We start from the raw sequence: 21,301 nt of genomic DNA, 5'->3' as shown, positions 1-21,301 counted from the left end.
CAGTCCTGTCTGTATAATGTGTTGTTTTACAGGGTCAGTCCTGTCTGGATAATGTGTTGTTTTACAGGGTCAGTCCTGTCTGTATAATGTGTTGTTTTACAGGGTCAGTCCTGTCTGTATAATGTGTTGTTTTACAGGGTCAGTCCTGTCTGTATAATGTGTTGTTTTACAGGGCCAGTCCTGTCTGTAATGTGTTGTTTTACAGGGTCAGTCCTGTCTGAGGTGCTGTTTTACAGGGCCAGTCCTGTCTGTATAATGTGTTGTTTTACAGGGTCAGTCCTGTCTGTATAATGGTTGTTGTTTTACAGGGCCAGTCCTGTCTGTATAATGTGTTGTTTTGCAGGGTCAGTCCTGTCTGTATAATGTGTTGTTTTTTACAGGGTCAGTCCTGTCTGTATAATGTGTTGTTTTACAGGAGTCAGTCCTGTCTGTATAATGTGTTGTTTTACAGGGTCAGTCCTGTCTGTATAATGTGTTGTTTTACAGGGTCAGTCCTGTCTGTATAATGTGTTGTTTTACAGGGTCAGTCCTGTCTGAATGTGTTGTTTTACAGGGCCAGTCCTGTCTGTATAATGTGTTGTTTTACAGGGTCAGTCCTGTCTGTATAATGTGTTGTTTTACAGGGTCAGTCCTGTCTGTATAATGTGTTGTTTTACAGGGTCAGTCCTGTCTGTATAATGTGTTGTTTTACAGGGTCAGTCCTGTCTGTATAATGTGTTGTTTTACAGGGTCAGTCCTGTCTGTATAATGTGTTGTTTTACAGGGCCAGTCCTGTCTGTAATGTGTTGTTTTACAGGGTCAGTCCTGTCTGGAGGTGCTGTTTTACAGGGCCAGTCCTGTCTGTATAATGTGTTGTTTTACAGGGTCAGTCCTGTCTGTATAATGTGTTGTTTTACAGGGTCAGTCCTGTCTGTATAATGTGTTGTTTTACAGGGCCAGTCCTGTCTGTATAATGTGTTGTTTTACAGGGTCAGTCCTGTCTGTATAATGTGTTGTTTTACAGGGTCAGTCCTGTCTGTATAATGTGTTGTTTTACAGGGCCAGTCCTGTCTGGAGGTGCTGTAGTTAACAGGCTCTGATGTTTTTCTCCCCTCAGAGTTTCAAAAGTTCCTTCAGGAACCTCCGGGATGTCGGTTTCCTTCAAGTCAAGATTATCAAGGCTACTGACCTGTTGGCAGCTGATTTAAACGGTAAGAAGCACTTCCCCCTCTGTTAATGTGAACTTCTTCATTTCGCTGTAGAACTAGCTCTATCCGTTAGCGTTGCGCTATATTTTACCACACAGAAATGATGTTTTTTTTACTTCCAAAGCTACTGTCAGTAGAAACTAACACTGTCTGTGTGTGTGTGGTTGGGTGGGTGTGTGTGTGTGTGTGTGTGTGTCTGTTGCAGGGAAGAGTGACCCGTTCTGTGTTTTGGAGTTGGGCAACGACAGACTGCAGACTCACACCATCTATAAAACCCTTAATCCCAACTGGAACCAAGTCTTCACCATGTCAGTCACACTCCAGCTCTGCTTTTTTATCCCTGTAGTTCCCCTTTAAACATGGGATTTAACGTGGTATTACAAGTCTTTACCATGTCAGTTGCCATATAAACCACACATCTAATCTAACCATCTATCTAATCTAACCATCTATCTAATCTAACCATCTATCTAATCTAACCATCTATCTAATCTAACCATCTATCTAATGTAACCATCTATCTAATCTAACCATCTATCTAATTACTATATCTATCTAATCTAACCATCTATCTATCTAATCTAACCTCTATCTATCTATCTAATCTAACCATCTATCTAATCTAACCATCTATCTAATCTAACCATCTATCTAATCAACCATCTATCTAATCTAACCATCTATCTAATCTAACCATCTATCTAATCTAACCATTATCTATCTAATCTAACCATCTATCTAATCTAACCATCTATCTATCTAACCATCTATCTATCTAATCTAACCTCTTCTATCTATCTAATCTAACCATCTATCTAATCTAACCATCTATCTAATCTAACCATCTATCTAATCTAACCCATCTATCTAATCTAACCGTCTATCTATCTAACCATCTATCTATCTAATCTAACCATCTATCTAATCTAACCATCTATCTAATCTAACCCTATCTATCTAATCTAACCATCTATCTAATCTAACCATCTATCTATCTAATCTAACCACATCTATCTAATCTAACCATCTATCTATCTAATCTAACCATCTATCTAATCTAACCATCTATCTATATAATCTAACCATCTATCTGTCTAATCTAACCATCTATCTGTGTATTTAATCTAACCATCTATCTAATCTAACCATCTATCTGCTGTATCTAATCTAACCATCTATCTAATCATAACCATCTATCTGCTGTATCTAATCTAACCATCCTGTATCTAATCTAAGTCTCCATCTGTATCTATATTCAATCTAACCATCTATCTATATAATCTAACCATCTATCTAATGTCCAGGCCCAGTCTCCATGTTTCTGCTGTATTTATATCCATGTTGTCCAGTCTCCATGTTTCTGCTGTATTTATATCCATGTTGTCCAGTCTCCATGTTTCTGCTGTATTTATATCCATGTTGTCCAGTCTCCATGTTTCTGCTGTATTTATATCCATGTTGTCCAGTCCAGTCTCCATGTTTCTGCTGTATTTATATCCATGTTGTCCAGTCTCCATGTTTCTGCTGTATTTATATCCATGTTGTCCAGTCTCCATGTTTCTGCTGTATTTATATCCATGTTGTCCAGTCTCCATGTTTCTGCTGTATTTATATCCATGTTGTCCAGTCTCCATGTTTCTGCTGTATTTATATCCATGTTGTCCAGTCTCCATGTTTCTGCTGTATTTATATCCATGTTGTCCAGTCTCCATGTTTCTGCTGTATTTATATCCATGTTGTCAGTCTAGTTTGTCCAGTCTCCATGTTTCTGCTGTATTTATATCCATGTTATGCAGCCCAGTAAAAGACATCCATGATATTCTGGAGCTGACCATCTTTGATGAGGATGGAGACAAAGCACCTGACTTCCTGGGCAAAGTGGCCATTCCTCTGCTTTCTGTGAGTAGCATAGTGGCCATTCCTCTGCTTTCTGTGAGTAGCATAGTGGCCATTCCTCTACTCTCTGTGAGTAGCATAGTGACCATTCCTCTACTCTCTGTGAGCAGCATAGTTACCATTCCTCTACTCTCTGTGAGTAGTGTAAATCCATATTCCAGCGATATGTATTTCCATTAGATCAATGGGAGTTCAAGTCAAGAGGGCCAGTCAGGGTCATGTCTTCAATCCACTGTTCCAGCTTAGTGTTGGTCTCTGTATATGACCTGTACATTACATTCCGCTCTCTGTCCCCCTCCAGATCCACAATGGACAATCGATCTGCTGTCCCCTGAAGAAGGAGGACCTGGGTGGTCTGTCTAAAGGAAACATCTCGCTGGAGCTGGAGCTCATCTTCAACCCAGTGAGTCCAGGGCCCATTGTCCCCTCCTTCTGTTGGCCAGGGCACATGGGGAATAGGGGCTGTTTGGGACGCACTTGCTACCTGTCCCCTCCTTCTGTTGGCCAGGGCCCATAGGAAATAGGGCGCTGTTTGGGACCGATGGACCAGTCCTGATAGATACTGTAGGGTCATCTGTAATGATGTTTAATACAGATGGACTGGTCCTGTCAGATTGTGTGTGTGTGTGAGCGAGTGTGACAGGAACAACCTGTCTTCCATCTCTCTCCATTTAAACAGGAACAACCTGTCTTCCATCTCTCTCCATTTAAACAGGAACAACCTGTCTTCCATCTCTCTCTCCATTTAAACTGGAACAACCTGTCTTCCATCTCTCTCTCCATTTAAACAGGAACAACCTGTCTTCCATCTCTCTCCATTTAAACAGGAACAACCTGTCTTCCATCTCTCTCTCCATTTAAACAGGAACAACCTGTCTTCCATCTCCCTCCATTTAAACTGGAACAACCTGTCTTCCATCTCTCTCCATTTAAACAGGAACAACCTGTCTTCCATCTCTCTCTCCATTTAAACAGGAACAACCTGTCTTCCATCTCCCTCCATTTAAACTGGAACAACCTGTCTTCCATCTCTCTCTCCATTTAAACAGGAACAACCTGTCTTCCATCTCTCTCCATTTAAACTGGAACAACCTGTCTTCCATCTCTCTCTCCATTTAAACAGGAACAACCTGTCTTCCATCTCTCTCCATTTAAACAGGAACAACCTGTCTTCCATCTCTCTCTCCATTTAAACAGGAACAACCTGTCTTCCATCTCTCTCCATTTAAACAGGAACAACCTGTCTTCCATCTCTCTCTCCATTTAAACAGGAACAACCTGTCTTCCATCTCCCTCCATTTCACTTCTGTTTTTGTCTTCTGTTTTTTAGGTCAGAGCAGCTATCAGAACATTTAAACCAAAGGAGAAGAAATTCATGGAAGACAATCCAAAGTTTTCTAAAAAGGTTTGCTAAATGAATCTCCCGTAGTTTCGCCTAAAGTACTGTGAAACGGGCGGACATTTTGTCTTGTTCGTAGCGTGTTTTTTAACGTGTATTTCTGTGTTCATTCCAGATCTTGGCGCGTAACGTGCACCGCGTGCGTAATCTGTACAGAGCGGTGCAGTCCACACTGCAGTACATGAAGAGCTGTTTCCAGTGGGAGAGTTTCCAGAGGAGTCTCATAGCCTTCCTGGTGGGGCAGTCACCCTTTTCAACATCTAGAAGTAGCGTTACCAAGCTAGATATACTGTAGTAGAGCAGCACCATCTGCACTTTCTCCCATACAACCAGAATTCCTAGCAGGGGGTTCCCCATCTCAAGGCAATAGGTGTTCTCAATGTCTCATCCTTCAGCTCCATCCAGTCCCATCCTTCAGCTCCATCCAGTCCCATCCTTCAGCTCCACTCAACCCCTCCCATCTATCTCTGAACACCATCCAGTCCCATCCTTCAGCTCCACTCAACCCCTCCCATCTCTCTGAACACCATCCAGTCCCATCCTTCAGCTCCACTCAACCCCTCCCATCTCTCTGACCACCATCCAGTCCCATCCTTCAGCTCCACTCAACCCCTCCCATCTATCTCTGAACACCATCCAGTCCCATCCTTCAGCTCCATCCAACCCCTCCCATCTCTCTGAACACCATCCAGTCCCATCCTTCAGCTCCACTCAACCCCTCCCATCTCTCTGACCACCAACCACAGTCCCATCCTTCAGCTCCACTCAACCCCTCCCATCTATCTCCTAACACCATCCAGTCCCATCCTTCAGCTCCATCCAGTCCCATCCTTCAGCTCCACTCAACCCCTCCCATCTCTCTGAACACCATCCAGTCCCATCCTTCAGCTCCACTCAACCCCTCCCATCTCTCTGAACACCATCCAGTCCCATCCTTCAGCTCCATCCAACCCCTCCCATATCTCTGAACACCATCCAGTCAGATATCAGATCCAGCCTATACCCCACTTTGCTGTTTGGGGGTTTAGGCTGGGTTTCTGTACAGCACTTCGCTGTTTGGGGGTTTAGGCTGGGTTTCTGTACAGCACTTCGCTGTTTGGGGGTTTAGGCTGGGTTTCTGTACAGCACTTTGCTGTTTGGGGGTTTAGGCTGGGTTTCTGTACAGCACTTTGCTGTTTGGGGGTTTAGGCTGCTATAGATATGGACTGTGAGAGGACCCGTTCTAGCCCCTGCTATAGATATGTACTGTGAGAGGACTCGTTCTAGCCCCTGCTATAGATATGTACTGTGAGAGGACCCGTTCTAGCCCCTGCTATAGATATGTACTGTGAGAGGACCCGTTCTAGCCCCTGCTATAGATATGTACTGTGAGAGGACCCGTTCTAGCCCCTGCTATAGATATGTACTGTGAGAGGACCCGTTCTAGCCCCTGCTATAGATATGGACTGTGAGAGGATAGATTCTAGCCCCTGCTATAGATATGTACTGTGACAGGACAGATTCTAGCCCCTGCTATAGATATGTACTGTGAGAGGATCCGTTCTAGCCCCTGCTATAGATATGTACTGTGAGAGGATAGATTCTATCCCCTGCTATAGATATGTACTGTGAGAGGACCCGTTCTAGCCCCTGCTATAGATATGTACTGTGAGAGGACCCGTTCTAGCCCCTGCTATAGATATGTACTGTGAGAGGACAGATTCTAGCCCCTGCTATAGATATGTTCTGTGAGAGGATAGATTCTAGCCCCTGCTATAGATATGTACTGTGAGAGGATAGATTCTAGCCCCTGCTATAGATATGTTCTGTGAGAGGATAGATTATAGCCCCTGCTATAGATATGTTATGTGAGAGTATAGATTATAGCCCCTGCTATAGATATGTACTGTGAGAGGACTCGTTCTAGCCCCTGCTATAGATATGTACTGTGAGAGGATGGGATCTAACCTCAGCTACAGTGTAGACTGGTCCCACTAGAGAAGAGATGGTGTGTATGGTAAATACAGTATATGTCATGTATTTGATGTTCAGTTAATGAAGTGACCCTTTATCAGTTTCTCCTCTCCTCCCCCTCTCCTCCCCTCCTCTCCCATCCGCCTCTCGTCTCCCCTACTCCTGCCCTCCATTCCTCTCCTGTACTCGTCCTCTCATCTCCCCTCCCTACTCCTCTTCTCTACTCCCCTCCTCTCTCCTTTCCTCTCCTCTTTCCTCCTCCCATCTCCTCCTCTCCCCTCCCTACTCCTCTCCTCCTCTCCTTTCCTCTCCTCTTTCCTCCTCCCATCTCCTCCTCTCCCCTCCCTACTCCTCTTCTCTCCTCCCCTCTACTCCCCTCCTCACTCCTTTCCTCTCCTCTTTCCTACTCTCCTCTTTCCTCCTCCCATCTCCTCCTCTCCCCTCCCTACTCCTCTCCTCCTCTCCTTTCCTGTCCTCTTCTCTTTTCCTCCGCTTCTCTCCTTTTCTCTCCCCTCCTCCCCTACTTCTCCCCTCTCCTCCTCCCATCTTCTCCCCTTTCTACTCCTCTCCTCCTCCCCTTTCTTCCCCTCCTCTTCTCCTTCCCTCTCGTCCCCGGCTCTCCTCTCCCCTCTTCCCCCACTCCTCCCCACTCCTCTCTTCTCCTCCTCCCCTCTCCTCCCCTACTCCTCTCTCCTCATCTCCTTCTCTACTCCTTCTTCTCCCCTACTCCGCTCCCCACTCTCCTATCCTACTTCTCTCCTCTCCTCTCCTCTCCTCTCCTCTCCTCTCCTCTCCTCTCCTCTCTTCTCTTCTCCCCTCCCCTCCCCTCTCCTCTCCCTCCCCTCCCCCGCTCTCCTCTCCTCTCCTCTCTTCCTCTAGATATTCCTGCTGGCGGTGTGGCATTGGGAGTTCTACATGTTGCCTCTCTGTCTGGTTCTGCTCATAACATGGAACTATCTTCAGATTGCATCTGGACGGGCCAACCAGGACCTGGTCAGTACAGAGCCTCGCTCCAAACAGCCATGTTTAGTCCTATTCCCCTAGAACTACTACCACTATCCCCTAGATTCTACAACTACTACCACTATCCCCTACAACTACTACCACTATCCCCTAGAACTACTACCACTATCCCCTACAACTACTACCACTATCCCCTAGATTCTACAACTACTACCACTATCCCCTACAACTACTACCACTATCCCCTAGATTCTACAACTACTACCACTATCCCCTACAACTACTACCACTATCCCCTACAACTACTACCACTATCCCCTACAACTACTACCACTATCCCCTACAACTACTACCACTATCCCCTACAACTACTACCACTATCCCCTACAACTACTACCACTATCCCCTACAACTACTACCACTATCCCCTAGATTCTACAACTACTACCACTATCCCCTAGAACTACTACCACTATCCCCTAGCTTCTACAACTACTACCACTATCCCCTACAACTACTACCACTATCCCCTAGAACTACTACCACTATCCCCTAGATTCTACAACTACTACCACTATCCCCTACAACTACTACCACTATCCCCTACAACTACTACCACTATCCCCTAGATTCTACAACTACTACCACTATCCCCTACAACTACTACCACTATCCCCTACAACTACTACCACTATCCCCTACAACTACTACCACTATCCCCTACAACTACTACCACTATCCCCTAGATTCTACAACTACTACCACTATCCCCTACAACTACTACCACTATCCCCTACAACTACTACCACTGTCCCCTACAACTACTACCACTATCCCCTACAACTACTACCACTATCCCCTAGAACTACTACCACTATCCCCTAGATTCTACAACTACTACCACTATCCCCTACAACTACTACCACTATCCCCTAGAACTACTACCACTATCCCCTACAACTACTACCACTATCCCCTACAACTACTACCACTATCCCCTACAACTACTACCACTATCCCCTACAACTACTACCACTATCCCCTACAACTACTACCACTATCCCTACAACTACTACCACTATCCCCTACAACTACTACCACTATCCCCTACAACTACTACCACTATCCCCTACAACTACTACCACTATCCCCTACAACTACTACCACTATCCCCTACAACTACTACCACTATCCCCTACAACTACTACCACTATCCCCTACAACTACTACCACTATCCCCTACAACTACTACCACTATCCCCTACAACTACTACCACTATCCCCTAGATTCTACAACTACTACCACTATCCCCTACAACTACTACCACTATCCCCTACAACTACTACCACTATCCCCTACAACTACTACCACTATCCCCTACAACTACTACCACTATCCCCTACAACTACTACCACTATCCCCTACAACTACTACCACTATCCCCTACAACTACTACCACTATCCCCTAGATTCTACAACTACTACCACTATCCCCTAGAACTACTACCACTATCCCCTAGAACTACTACCACTATCCCCTACAACTACTACCACTATCCCCTACAACTACTACCACTATCCCCTACAACTACTACCACTATCCCCTACAACTACTACCACTATCCCCTACAACTACTACCACTATCCCCTACAACTACTACCACTATCCCCTACAACTACTACCACTATCCCCTAGATTCTACAACTACTACCACTATCCCCTAGATTCTACAACTACTACCACTATCCCCTAGAACTACTACCACTATCCCCTAGATTCTACAACTACTACCACTATCCCCTACAACTACTACCACTATCCCTTACAACTACTACCACTATCCCCTACAACTACTACCACTATCCCCTACAACTACTACCACTATCCCCTACAACTACTACCACTATCCCCTAGATTCTAGAACTACTACCACTATCCCCTAGAACTACTACCACTATCCCCTAGAACTACTACCACTATCCCCTAGAACTACTACCACTATCCCCTAGAACTACTACCACTATCCCCTAGAACTACTACCACTATCCCCTAGATTCTACAACTACTACCACTATCCCCTAGAACTACTACCACTATCCCCTAGAACTACTACCACTATCCCCTAGAACTACTACCACTATCCCCTAGATTCTACAACTACTACCACTATCCCCTAGAACTACTACCACTATCCCCTACAACTACTACCACTATCCCCTAGATTCTACAACTACTACCACTATCCCCTACAACTACTACCACTATCCCCTAGAACTACTACCACTATCCCCTAGATTCTACAACTACTACCACTATCCCCTAGAACTACTACCACTATCCCCTAGAACTACTACCACTATCCCCTACAACTACTACCACTATCCCCTAGATTCTACTACCACTATCCCCTAGATTCTACAACTACTACCACTATCCCCTACAACTACTACCACTATCCCCTACAACTACTACCACTATCCCCTACAACTACTACCACTATCCCCTACAACTACTACCACTATCCCCTACAACTACTACCACTATCCCCTACAACTACTACCACTATCCCCTACAACTACTACCACTATCCCCTACAACTACTACCACTATCCCCTACAACTACTACCACTATCCCCTACAACTACTACCACTATCCCCTACAACTACTACCACTATCCCCTAGATTCTACAACTACTACCACTATCCCCTACAACTACTACCACTATCCCCTACAACTACTACCACTATCCCCTACAACTACTACCACTATCCCCTACAACTACTACCACTATCCCCTACAACTACTACCACTATCCCCTAGATTCTATAACTACTACCACTATCCCCTAGAACTACTACCACTATCCCCTACAACTACTACCACTATCCCCTACAACTACTACCACTATCCCCTACAACTACTACCACTATCCCCTAGATTCTATAACTACTACCACTATCCCCTAGAACTACTACCACTATCCCCTAGAACTACTACCACTATCCCCTACAACTACTACCACTATCCCCTACAACTACTACCACTATCCCCTACAACTACTACCACTATCCCCTAGAACTACTACCACTATCCCCTAGAACTACTACCACTATCCCCTAGATTCTACAACTACTACCACTATCCCCTACAACTACTACCACTATCCCCTAGATTCTAGAACTACTACCACTATCCCCTACAACTACTACCACTATCCCCTACAACTACTACCACTATCCCCTAGATTCTACAACTACTACCACTATCCCCTAGAACTACTACCACTATCCCCTACAACTACTACCACTATCCCCTACAACTACTACCACTATCCCCTACAACTACTACCACTATCCCCTAGATTCTACAACTACTACCACTATCCCCTACAACTACTACCACTATCCCCTACAACTACTACCACTATCCCCTAGATTCTACAACTACTACCACTATCCCCTACAACTACTACCACTATCCCCTAGATTCTACAACTACTACCACTATCCCCTACAACTACTACCACTATCCCCTACAACTACTACCACTATCCCCTACAACTACTACCACTATCCCCTACAACTACTACCACTATCCCCTACAACTACTACCACTATCCCCTACAACTACTACCACTATCCCCTACAACTACTACCACTATCCCCTACAACTACTACCACTATCCCCTACAACTACTACCACTATCCCCTACAACTACTACCACTATCCCCTAGATTCTATAACTACTACCACTATCCCCTACAACTACTACCACTATCCCCTAGATTCTACAACTACTACCACTATCCCCTAGAACTACTACCACTATCCCCTAGAACTACTACCACTATCCCCTAGAACTACTACCACTATCCCCTAGAACTACTACCACTATCCCCTACAACTACTACCACTATCCCCTACAACTACTACCACTATCCCCTACAACTACTACCACTATCCCCTAGATTCTACAACTACTACCACTATCCCCTACAACTACTACCACTATCCCCTACAACTACTACCACTATCCCCTACAACTACTACCACTATCCCCTAGATTCTACAACTACTACCACTATCCCCTACAACTACTACCACTATCCCCTACAACTACTACCACTATCCCCTAGATTCTACAACTACTACCACTATCCCCTACAACTACTACCACTATCCCCTAGAACTACTACCACTATCCCCTACAACTACTACCACTATCCCCTACAACTACAACCACTATCCCCTACAACTACTACCACTATCCCCTACAACTACTACCACTATCCCCTAGAACTACTACCACTATCCCCTACAACTACTACCACTATCCCCTACAACTACTACCACTATCCCCTAGATTCTACAACTACTACCACTATCCCCTACAACTACTACCACTATCCCCTACAACTACTACCACTATCCCCTACAACTACTACCACTATCCCCTACAACTACTACCACTATCCCCTACAACTACTACCACTATCCCCTAGATTCTACAACTACTACCACTATCCCCTACAACTACTACCACTATCCCCTACAACTACTACCACTATCCCCTACAACTACTACCACTATCCCCTACAACTACTACCACTATCCCCTACAACTACTACCACTATCCCCTAGATTCTACAACTACTACCACTATCCCCTACAACTACTACCACTATCCCCTACAACTACTACCACTATCCCCTGTTCTACAACTACAACCACTATCCCCTACAACTACTACCACTATCCCCTACAACTACTACCACTATCTCCTACAACTACTACCACTATCCCCTAGAACTACTACCACTATCCCCTAGATTCTACAACTACTACCACTATCCCCTACAACTACTACCACTATCCCCTACAACTACTACCACTATCCCCTACAACTACTACCACTATCCCCTACAACTACTACCACTATCCCCTACAACTACTACCACTATCCCCTACAACTACTACCACTATCCCCTAGATTCTAGAACTACTACCACTATCCCCTGCAACTACTACCACTATCCCCTACAACTACTACCACTATCCCCTACAACTACTACCACTATCCCCTAGATTCTAGAACTACTACCACTATCCCCTACAACTACTACCACTATCCCCTAGAACTACTACCACTATCCCCTACAACTACTACCACTATCCCTTCTACAACTACTACCACTATCCCCTACAACTACTACCACTATCCCCTACAACTACTACCACTATCCCCTACAACTACTACCACTATCCCCTACAACTACTACCACTATCCCCTACAACTACTACCACTATCCCCTACAACTACTACCACTATCCCCTACAACTACTACCACTATCCCCTAGATTATACAACTACTACCACTATCCCCTACAACTACTACCACTATCCCCTACAACTACTACCACTATCCCCTACAACTACTACCACTATCCCCTACAACTACTACCACTATCCCCTACAACTACTACCACTATCCCTTCTACAACTACTACCACTATCCCCTACAACTACTACCACTATCCCCTACAACTACTACCACTATCCCCTAGAACTACTACCACTATCCCCTACAACTACTACCACTATCCCCTAGATTCTACAACTACTACCACTATCCCCTACAACTACTACCACTATCCCCTACAACTACTACCACTATCCCTAGATTCTACAACTACTACCACTATCCCCTACAACTACTACCACTATCCCCAGAACTACTACCACTATCCCCTACAACTACTACCACTATCCCCTACAACTACTACCACTATCCCCTACAACTACTACCACTATCCCCTACAACTACTACCACTATCCCCTACAACTACTACCACTATCCCCTAGATTCTACAACTACTACCACTATCCCCTACAACTACTACCACTATCCCCTACAACTACTACCACTATCCCCTAGATTCTACAACTACTACCACTATCCCCTACAACTACTACCACTATCCCCTACAACTACTACCACTATCCCCTAGAACTACTACCACTATCCCCTACAACTACTACCACTATCCCCTAGATTCTACAACTACTACCACTATCCCCTACAACTACTACCACTATCCCCTAGATTCTACAACTACTACCACTATCCCCTACAACTACTACCACTATCCCCTACAACTACTACCACTATCCCCTAGAACTACTACCACTATCCCCTACAACTACTACCACTATCCCCTACAACTACTACCACTATCCCCTACAACTACTACCACTATCCCCTACAACTACTACCACTATCCCCTAGAACTACTACCACTATCCCCTACAACTACTACCACTATCCCCTACAACTACTACCACTATCCCCTACAACTACTACCACTATCCCCTACAACTACTACCACTATCCCCTAGATTCTACAACTACTACCACTATCCCCTACAACTACTACCACTATCCCCTAGATTCTATAACTACTACCACTATCCCCTACAACTACTACCACTATCCCTAGATTCTACAACTACTACCACTATCCCCTACAACTACTACCACTATCCCCTACAACTACTACCACTATCCCCTAGAACTACTACCACTATCCCCTACAACTACTACCACTATCCCCTACAACTACTACCACTATCCCCTACAACTACTACCACTATCCCCTACAACTACTACCACTATCCCCTACAACTACTACCACTATCCCCTACAACTACTACCACTATCCCCTAGATTCTACAACTACTACCACTATCCCCTACAACTACTACCACTATCCCCTACAACTACTACCACTATCCCCTACAACTACTACCACTATCCCCTACAACTACTACCACTATCCCCTACAACTACTACCACTATCCCCTACAACTACTACCACTATCCCCTACAACTACTACCACTATCCCCTACAACTACTACCACTATCCCCTACAACTACTACCACTATCCCCTACAACTACTACCACTATCCCCTACAACTACTACCACTATCCCCTAGATTCTACAACTACTACCACTATCCCCTACAACTACTACCACTATCCCCTACAACTACTACCACTATCCCCTACAACTACTACCACTATCCCCTACAGCTACTACCACTATCCCCTAGATTCTACAACTACTACCACTATCCCCTAGAACTACTACCACTATCCCCTAGAACTACTACCACTATCCCCTAGAACTACTACCACTATCCCCTAGATTCTACAACTACTACCACTATCCCCTACAACTACTACCACTATCCCCTACAACTACTACCACTATCCCCTAGATTCTACAACTACTACCACTATCCCCTACAACTACTACCACTATCCCCTACAACTACTACCACTATCCCCTCTACAACTACTACCACTATCCCCTAGATTCTACAACTACTACCACTATCCCCTACAACTACTACCACTATCCCCTAGAACTACTACCACTATCCCCTACAACTACTACCACTACTACCACTATCCCTACAACTACTACCACTATCCCCTACAACTACTACCACTATCCCCTACAACTACTACCACTATCCCCTACAACTACTACCACTATCCCCTACAACTACTACCACTATCCCCTAGATTCTACAACTACTACCACTATCCCCTACAACTACTACCACTATCCCCTACAACTACTACCACTATCCCCTACAACTACTACCACTATCCCCTAGATTCTACAACTACTACCACTATCCCCTACAACTACTACCACTATCCCCTACAACTACTACCACTATCCCCTAGATTCTACAACTACTACCACTATCCCCTACAACTACTACCACTATCCCCTAGATTCTACAACTACTACCACTATCCCCTACAACTACTACCACTATCCCCTACAACTACTACCACTATCCCCTACAACTACTACCACTATCCCCTACAACTACTACCACTATCCCCTACAACTACTACCACTATCCCCTAGCAACTACTACCACTATCCCTCTACAACTACTACCACTATCCCCTACAACTACTACCACTATCCCCTAGATTCTACAACTACTACCACTATCCCCTACAACTACTACCACTATCCCCTAGAACTACTACCACTATCCCCTAGAACTACTACCACTATCCCCTAGAACTACTACCACTATCCCCTAGATTCTACAACTACTACCACTATCCCCTACAACTACTACCACTATCCCCTACAACTACTACCACTATCCCCTACAACTACTACCACTATCCCCTACAACTACTACCACTATCCCCTAGAACTACTACCACTATCCCCTAGATTCTACAACTACTACCACTATCCCCTACAACTACTACCACTATCCCCTACAACTACTACCACTATCCCCTACAACTACTACCACTATCCCCTAGATTCTACAACTACTACCACTATCCCCTACAACTACTACCACTATCCCCTACAACTACTACCACTATCCCCTAGATTCTACAACTACTACCACTATCCCCTAGAACTACTACCACTATCCCCTAGAACTACTACCACTATCCCCTACAACTACTACCACTATCCCCTACAACTACTACCACTATCCCCTACAACTACTACCACTATCCCCTAGATTCTACAACTACTACCACTATCCCCTAGATTCTACAACTACTACCACTATCCCCTACAACTACTACCACTATCCCCTACAACTACTACCACTATCCCCTACAACTACTACCACTATCCCCTAGATTCTACAACTACTACCACTATCCCCTACAACTACTACCACTATCCCCTACAACTACTACCACTATCCCCTAGATTCTACAACTACTACCACTATCCCCTAGAACTACTACCACTATCCCCTACAACTACTACCACTATCCCCTAGAACTACTACCACTATCCCCTAGAACTACTACCACTATCCCCTACAACTACTACCACTATCCCCTAGATTCTACAACTACTACCACTATCCCCTACAACTACTACCACTATCCCCTACAACTACTACCACTATCCCCTAGAACTACTACCACTATCCCCTACAACTACTACCACTATCCCCTAGAACTACTACCACTATCCCCTACAACTACTACCACTATCCCCTAGAACTACTACCACTATCCCCTAGATTCTACAACTACTTCCAAATCCCTCAGCATGATCATCTGTTAGTCATTGCAGAGGATCAGTCATGTGAGGTCGTCTGTGCTCATCCCGACACACTACATGGACCTACTACAGTACACCAACCAGTGGAGGCTGTTGAGGGGAGGACAGCTCATAATATTTCTGGAGTGTCTGGATCAATATAGTGAACCACAGGTCTGGACATTTCCTATCCTTCACTTTACTAATCTTTTCTCTCCAGGATAATATGGACTTGGGCGATGAAGATGATGACGATGAAAAGGTAGCATAGTTTCATTTCCTTTCTATTCTCTTCTTTTCCCCCCTAATACTGAGTTACTGCATAGTAATGACTGATAATACTGAGTTACTGCATAGTAATGACTGGTAATACTGAGTTACTGCATAGTAATGACTGGTAATACTGAGTTACTGCATAGTAATGACTGATAATACTGAGTTACTACATAGTAGTGACTGATAATACTGGGTTACTACATAGTAATGACTGATAATACTGGGTTACTGCATAGTAATGACTGATAATACTGGGTTACTGCATAGTAATGACTGGTAATACTGAGTTACTGCATAGTAATGACTGGTAATACTGAGTTACTGCATAGTAATGACTGATAATACTGAGTTACTACATAGTAATGACTGATAATACTGAGTTACTGCATAGTAATGACTGATAATACTGGGTTACTGCATAGTAATGACTGGTAATACTGGGTTACTGCATAGTAGTGACTGATAATACTGGGTTACTGCATAGTAGTGACTGATAATACTGGGTTACTGCATAGTAATGACTGGTAATACTGAGTTACTGCATAGTAATGACTGATAATACTGGGTTACTGCATAGTAATGACTGGTAATACTGGGTTACTGCATAGTAGTGACTGATAATACTGGGTTACTGCATAGTAGTGACTGATAATACTGGGTTACTGCATAGTAATGACTGATAATACTGGGTTACTGCATAGTAATGACTGATAATACTGGGTTACTTTATAGTAATGACTGGTAATACTGGGTTACTGCATAGTAGTGACTGATAATACTGAGTTACTGCATAGTAATGACTGATAATACTGAGTTACTGCATAGTAATGACTGATAATACTGAGTTACTACATAGTAATGACTGGTAATACTGAGTTACTACATAGTAATGACTGATAATACTGAGTTACTACATAGTAATGACTGATAATACTGAGTTACTGCATAGTAATGACTGGTAATACTGGGTTACTACATAGTAATGACTGGTAATACTGGGTTACTACATAGTAATGACTGATAATACTGAGTTACTGCATAGTAATGACTGATAATACTGAGTTACTACATAGTAGTGACTGATAATACTGAGTTACTACATAGTAATGACTGGTAATACTGAGTTACTACATAGTAATGACTGATAATACTGGGTTACTACATAGTAATGACTGATAATACTGGGTTACTGCATAGTAATGACTGGTAATACTGAGTTACTACATAGTAATGACTGATAATACTGGGTTACTGCATAGTAATGACTGATAATACTGAGTTACTACATAGTAATGACTGATAATACTGGGTTACTACATAGTAATGACTGATAATACTGAGTTACTACATAGTAATGACTGATAATACTGGGTTACTGCATAGTAATGACTGATAATACTGGGTTACTGCATAGTAATGACTGATAATACTGGGTTACTACATAGTAATGACTGATAATACTGAGTTACTACATAGTAATGACTGATAATACTGGGTTACTGCATAGTAATGACTGATAATACTGAGTTACTGCATAGTAATGACTGATAATACTGAGTTACTACATAGTAATGACTGATAATACTGGGTTACTACATAGTAGTGACTGATAATACTAGGTTACTACATAGTAGTGACTGATAATACTGGGTTTATTCATAGTAATGACTGATAATACTGGGTTACTACATAGTAATGACTGATAATACTGAGTTACTGCATAGTAATGACTGATAATACTGAGTTACTGCATAGTAATGACTGATAATACTGAGTTACTACATAGTAATGACTGATAATACTGAGTTACTACATAGTAATGACTGATAATACTGGGTTACTACATAGTAGTGACTGATAATACTGGGTTACTACATAGTAGTGACTGATAATACTGGGTTACTACATAGTAGTGACTGATAATACTGGGTTACTACATAGTAGTGACTGATAATACTGGGTTTATTCATAGTAATGACTGATAATACTGGGTTACTGCATAGTAATGACTGATAATACTGAGTTACTGCATAGTAATGACTGATAATACTGAGTTACTGCATAGTAATGACTGATAATACTGAGTTACTACATAGTAATGACTGATAATACTGAGTTACTACATAGTAATGACTGATAATACTGGGTTACTACATAGTAGTGACTGATAATACTGGGTTACTACATAGTAGTGACTGATAATACTGGGTTACTACATAGTAGTGACTGATAATACTGGGTTTATTCATAGTAATGACTGATAATACTGGGTTACTGCATAGTAATGACTGATAATACTGAGTTACTGCATAGTAATGACTGATAATACTGAGTTACTGCATAGTAATGACCGATAATACTGAGTTACTACATAGTAATGACTGATAATACTGAGTTACTACATAGTAATGACTGATAATACTGGGTTACTACATAGTAATGACTGATAATACTGAGTTACTGCATAGTAATGACTGATAATACTGAGTTACTACATAGTAATGACTGATAATACTGGGTTACTACATAGTAGTGACTGATAATACTGGGTTACTACATAGTAGTGACTGATAATACTGGGTTACTACATAGTAGTGACTGATAATACTGGGTTTATTCATAGTAATGACTGATAATACTGGGTTACTACATAGTAATGACTGATAATACTGGGTTACTGCATAGTAATGACTGATAATACTGAGTTACTGCATAGTAATGACTGATAATACTGGGTTACTGCATAGTAATGACTGATAATACTGGGTTACTGCATAGTAATGACTGGTAATACTGGGTTACTGCATAGTAATGACTGATAATACTGACTTACTGCATAGTAATGACTGATAATACTGAGTTACTACATAGTAATGACTGATAATACTGAGTTACTACATAGTAATGACTGATAATACTGGGTTACTACATAGTAGTGACTGATAATACTGGGTTACTACATAGTAGTGACTGATAATACTGGGTTTATTCATAGTAATGACTGATAATACTGGGTTACTACATAGTAATGACTGATAATACTGGGTTACTGCATAGTAATGACTGATAATACTGAGTTACTGCATAGTAATGACTGATAATACTGGGTTACTGCATAGTAATGACTGATAATACTGGGTTACTGCATAGTAATGACTGGTAATACTGGGTTACTACATAGTAATGACTGATAATACTGAGTTACTACATAGTAATGACTGGTAATACTGGGTTTATTCAATGTAATGACTGATAATACTGGGTTACTGCATAGTAATGACTGGTAATACTGAGTTACTACATAGTAATGACTGGTAATACTGGGTTACTGCATAGTAATGACTGATAATACTGAGTTACTACATAGTAATGACTGATAATACTGGGTTACTGCATAGTAATGACTGATAATACTGGGTTACTACATAGTAATGACTGATAATACTGGGTTACTACATAGTAGTGACTGATAATACTGGGTTACTGCATAGTAATGACTGATAATACTGAGTTACTGCATAGTAATGACTGATAATACTGGGTTACTACATAGTAATGACTGATAATGCTGAGTTACTACATAGTAATGACTGATAATACTGGGTTACTACATAGTAATGACTAATACTGGGTTTATTCATAGTAATGACTGATAATACTGGGTTACTACATAGTAATGACTGATAATACTGGGTTACTGCATAGTAATTACTGGTAATACTGGGTTACTACATAGTAATGACTGATAATACTGGGTTACTGCATAGTAATTACTGGTAATACTGGGTTACTGCATAGTAATGACTGATAATACTGGGTTACTACATAGTAGTGACTGATAATACTGGGTTACTGCATAGTAATGACTGATAATACTGGGTTACTGCATAGTAATGACTGATAATACTGGGTTACTGCATAGTAATGACTGATAATACTGGGTTACTGCATAGTAATGACTGATAATACTGGGTTACTGCATAGTAATGACTGATAATACTGGGTTACTACATAGTAATGACTGGTAATACTGGGTTTATTCATAGTAATGACTGATAATACTGGGTTACTACATAGTAATGACTGGTAATACTGGGTTACTGCATAGTAATGACTGGTAATACTGGGTTACTGCATAGTAATTACTGGTAATACTGGGTTACTGCATAGTAATGACTGATAATACTGGGTTACTACATAGTAATGCTAGTTTGTTATTACTGATAGTACTGTGATACGAATTGCAGATATATATAATATCTAGTATTATCTATGTGTTATCTAGTATTATCTAGTATTCTCTATGTATTATCTATGTATTATCTATGTATTATCTATGTATTATCTAGTATTATCTATGTATTATCTAGTATTATCTATGTATTATCTATATATTATCTAGTATTATCTAGTATTATCTATGTATTATCTATATATTATCTATATATTATCTATGTATTATCTAGTATTATCTATATATTATCTATGTATTATCTAGTATTAT

The 21,301-nt window shown here is 42.2% G+C and overlaps 1 protein-coding gene across 1 annotated transcript in view; it reads left to right on the top strand.

Moving 5' to 3' along the window:
- Window positions 1-21,301, top strand: part of LOC106593833 (multiple C2 and transmembrane domain-containing protein 2-like) — an 88,914-nt gene that overhangs the window by 59,918 nt on the left and 7,695 nt on the right. Inside the window, 8 exon segments of the mRNA XM_045708270.1 lie at window positions 1,097-1,190; window positions 1,393-1,495; window positions 2,984-3,086; window positions 3,385-3,486; window positions 4,414-4,488; window positions 4,598-4,717; window positions 7,315-7,428; window positions 16,742-16,783. Coding sequence (XP_045564226.1) covers window positions 1,097-1,190; window positions 1,393-1,495; window positions 2,984-3,086; window positions 3,385-3,486; window positions 4,414-4,488; window positions 4,598-4,717; window positions 7,315-7,428; window positions 16,742-16,783 — 753 coding nt within the window.

Source organism: Salmo salar, chromosome ssa26, assembly GCF_905237065.1.
Source record: "Salmo salar chromosome ssa26, Ssal_v3.1, whole genome shotgun sequence".
In the NCBI taxonomy this organism is placed as follows: domain Eukaryota; kingdom Metazoa; phylum Chordata; class Actinopteri; order Salmoniformes; family Salmonidae; genus Salmo; species Salmo salar.
Note: the sequence above shows the minus strand (reverse complement) of the source record. Positions and strands in the feature narration are given on the sequence as shown.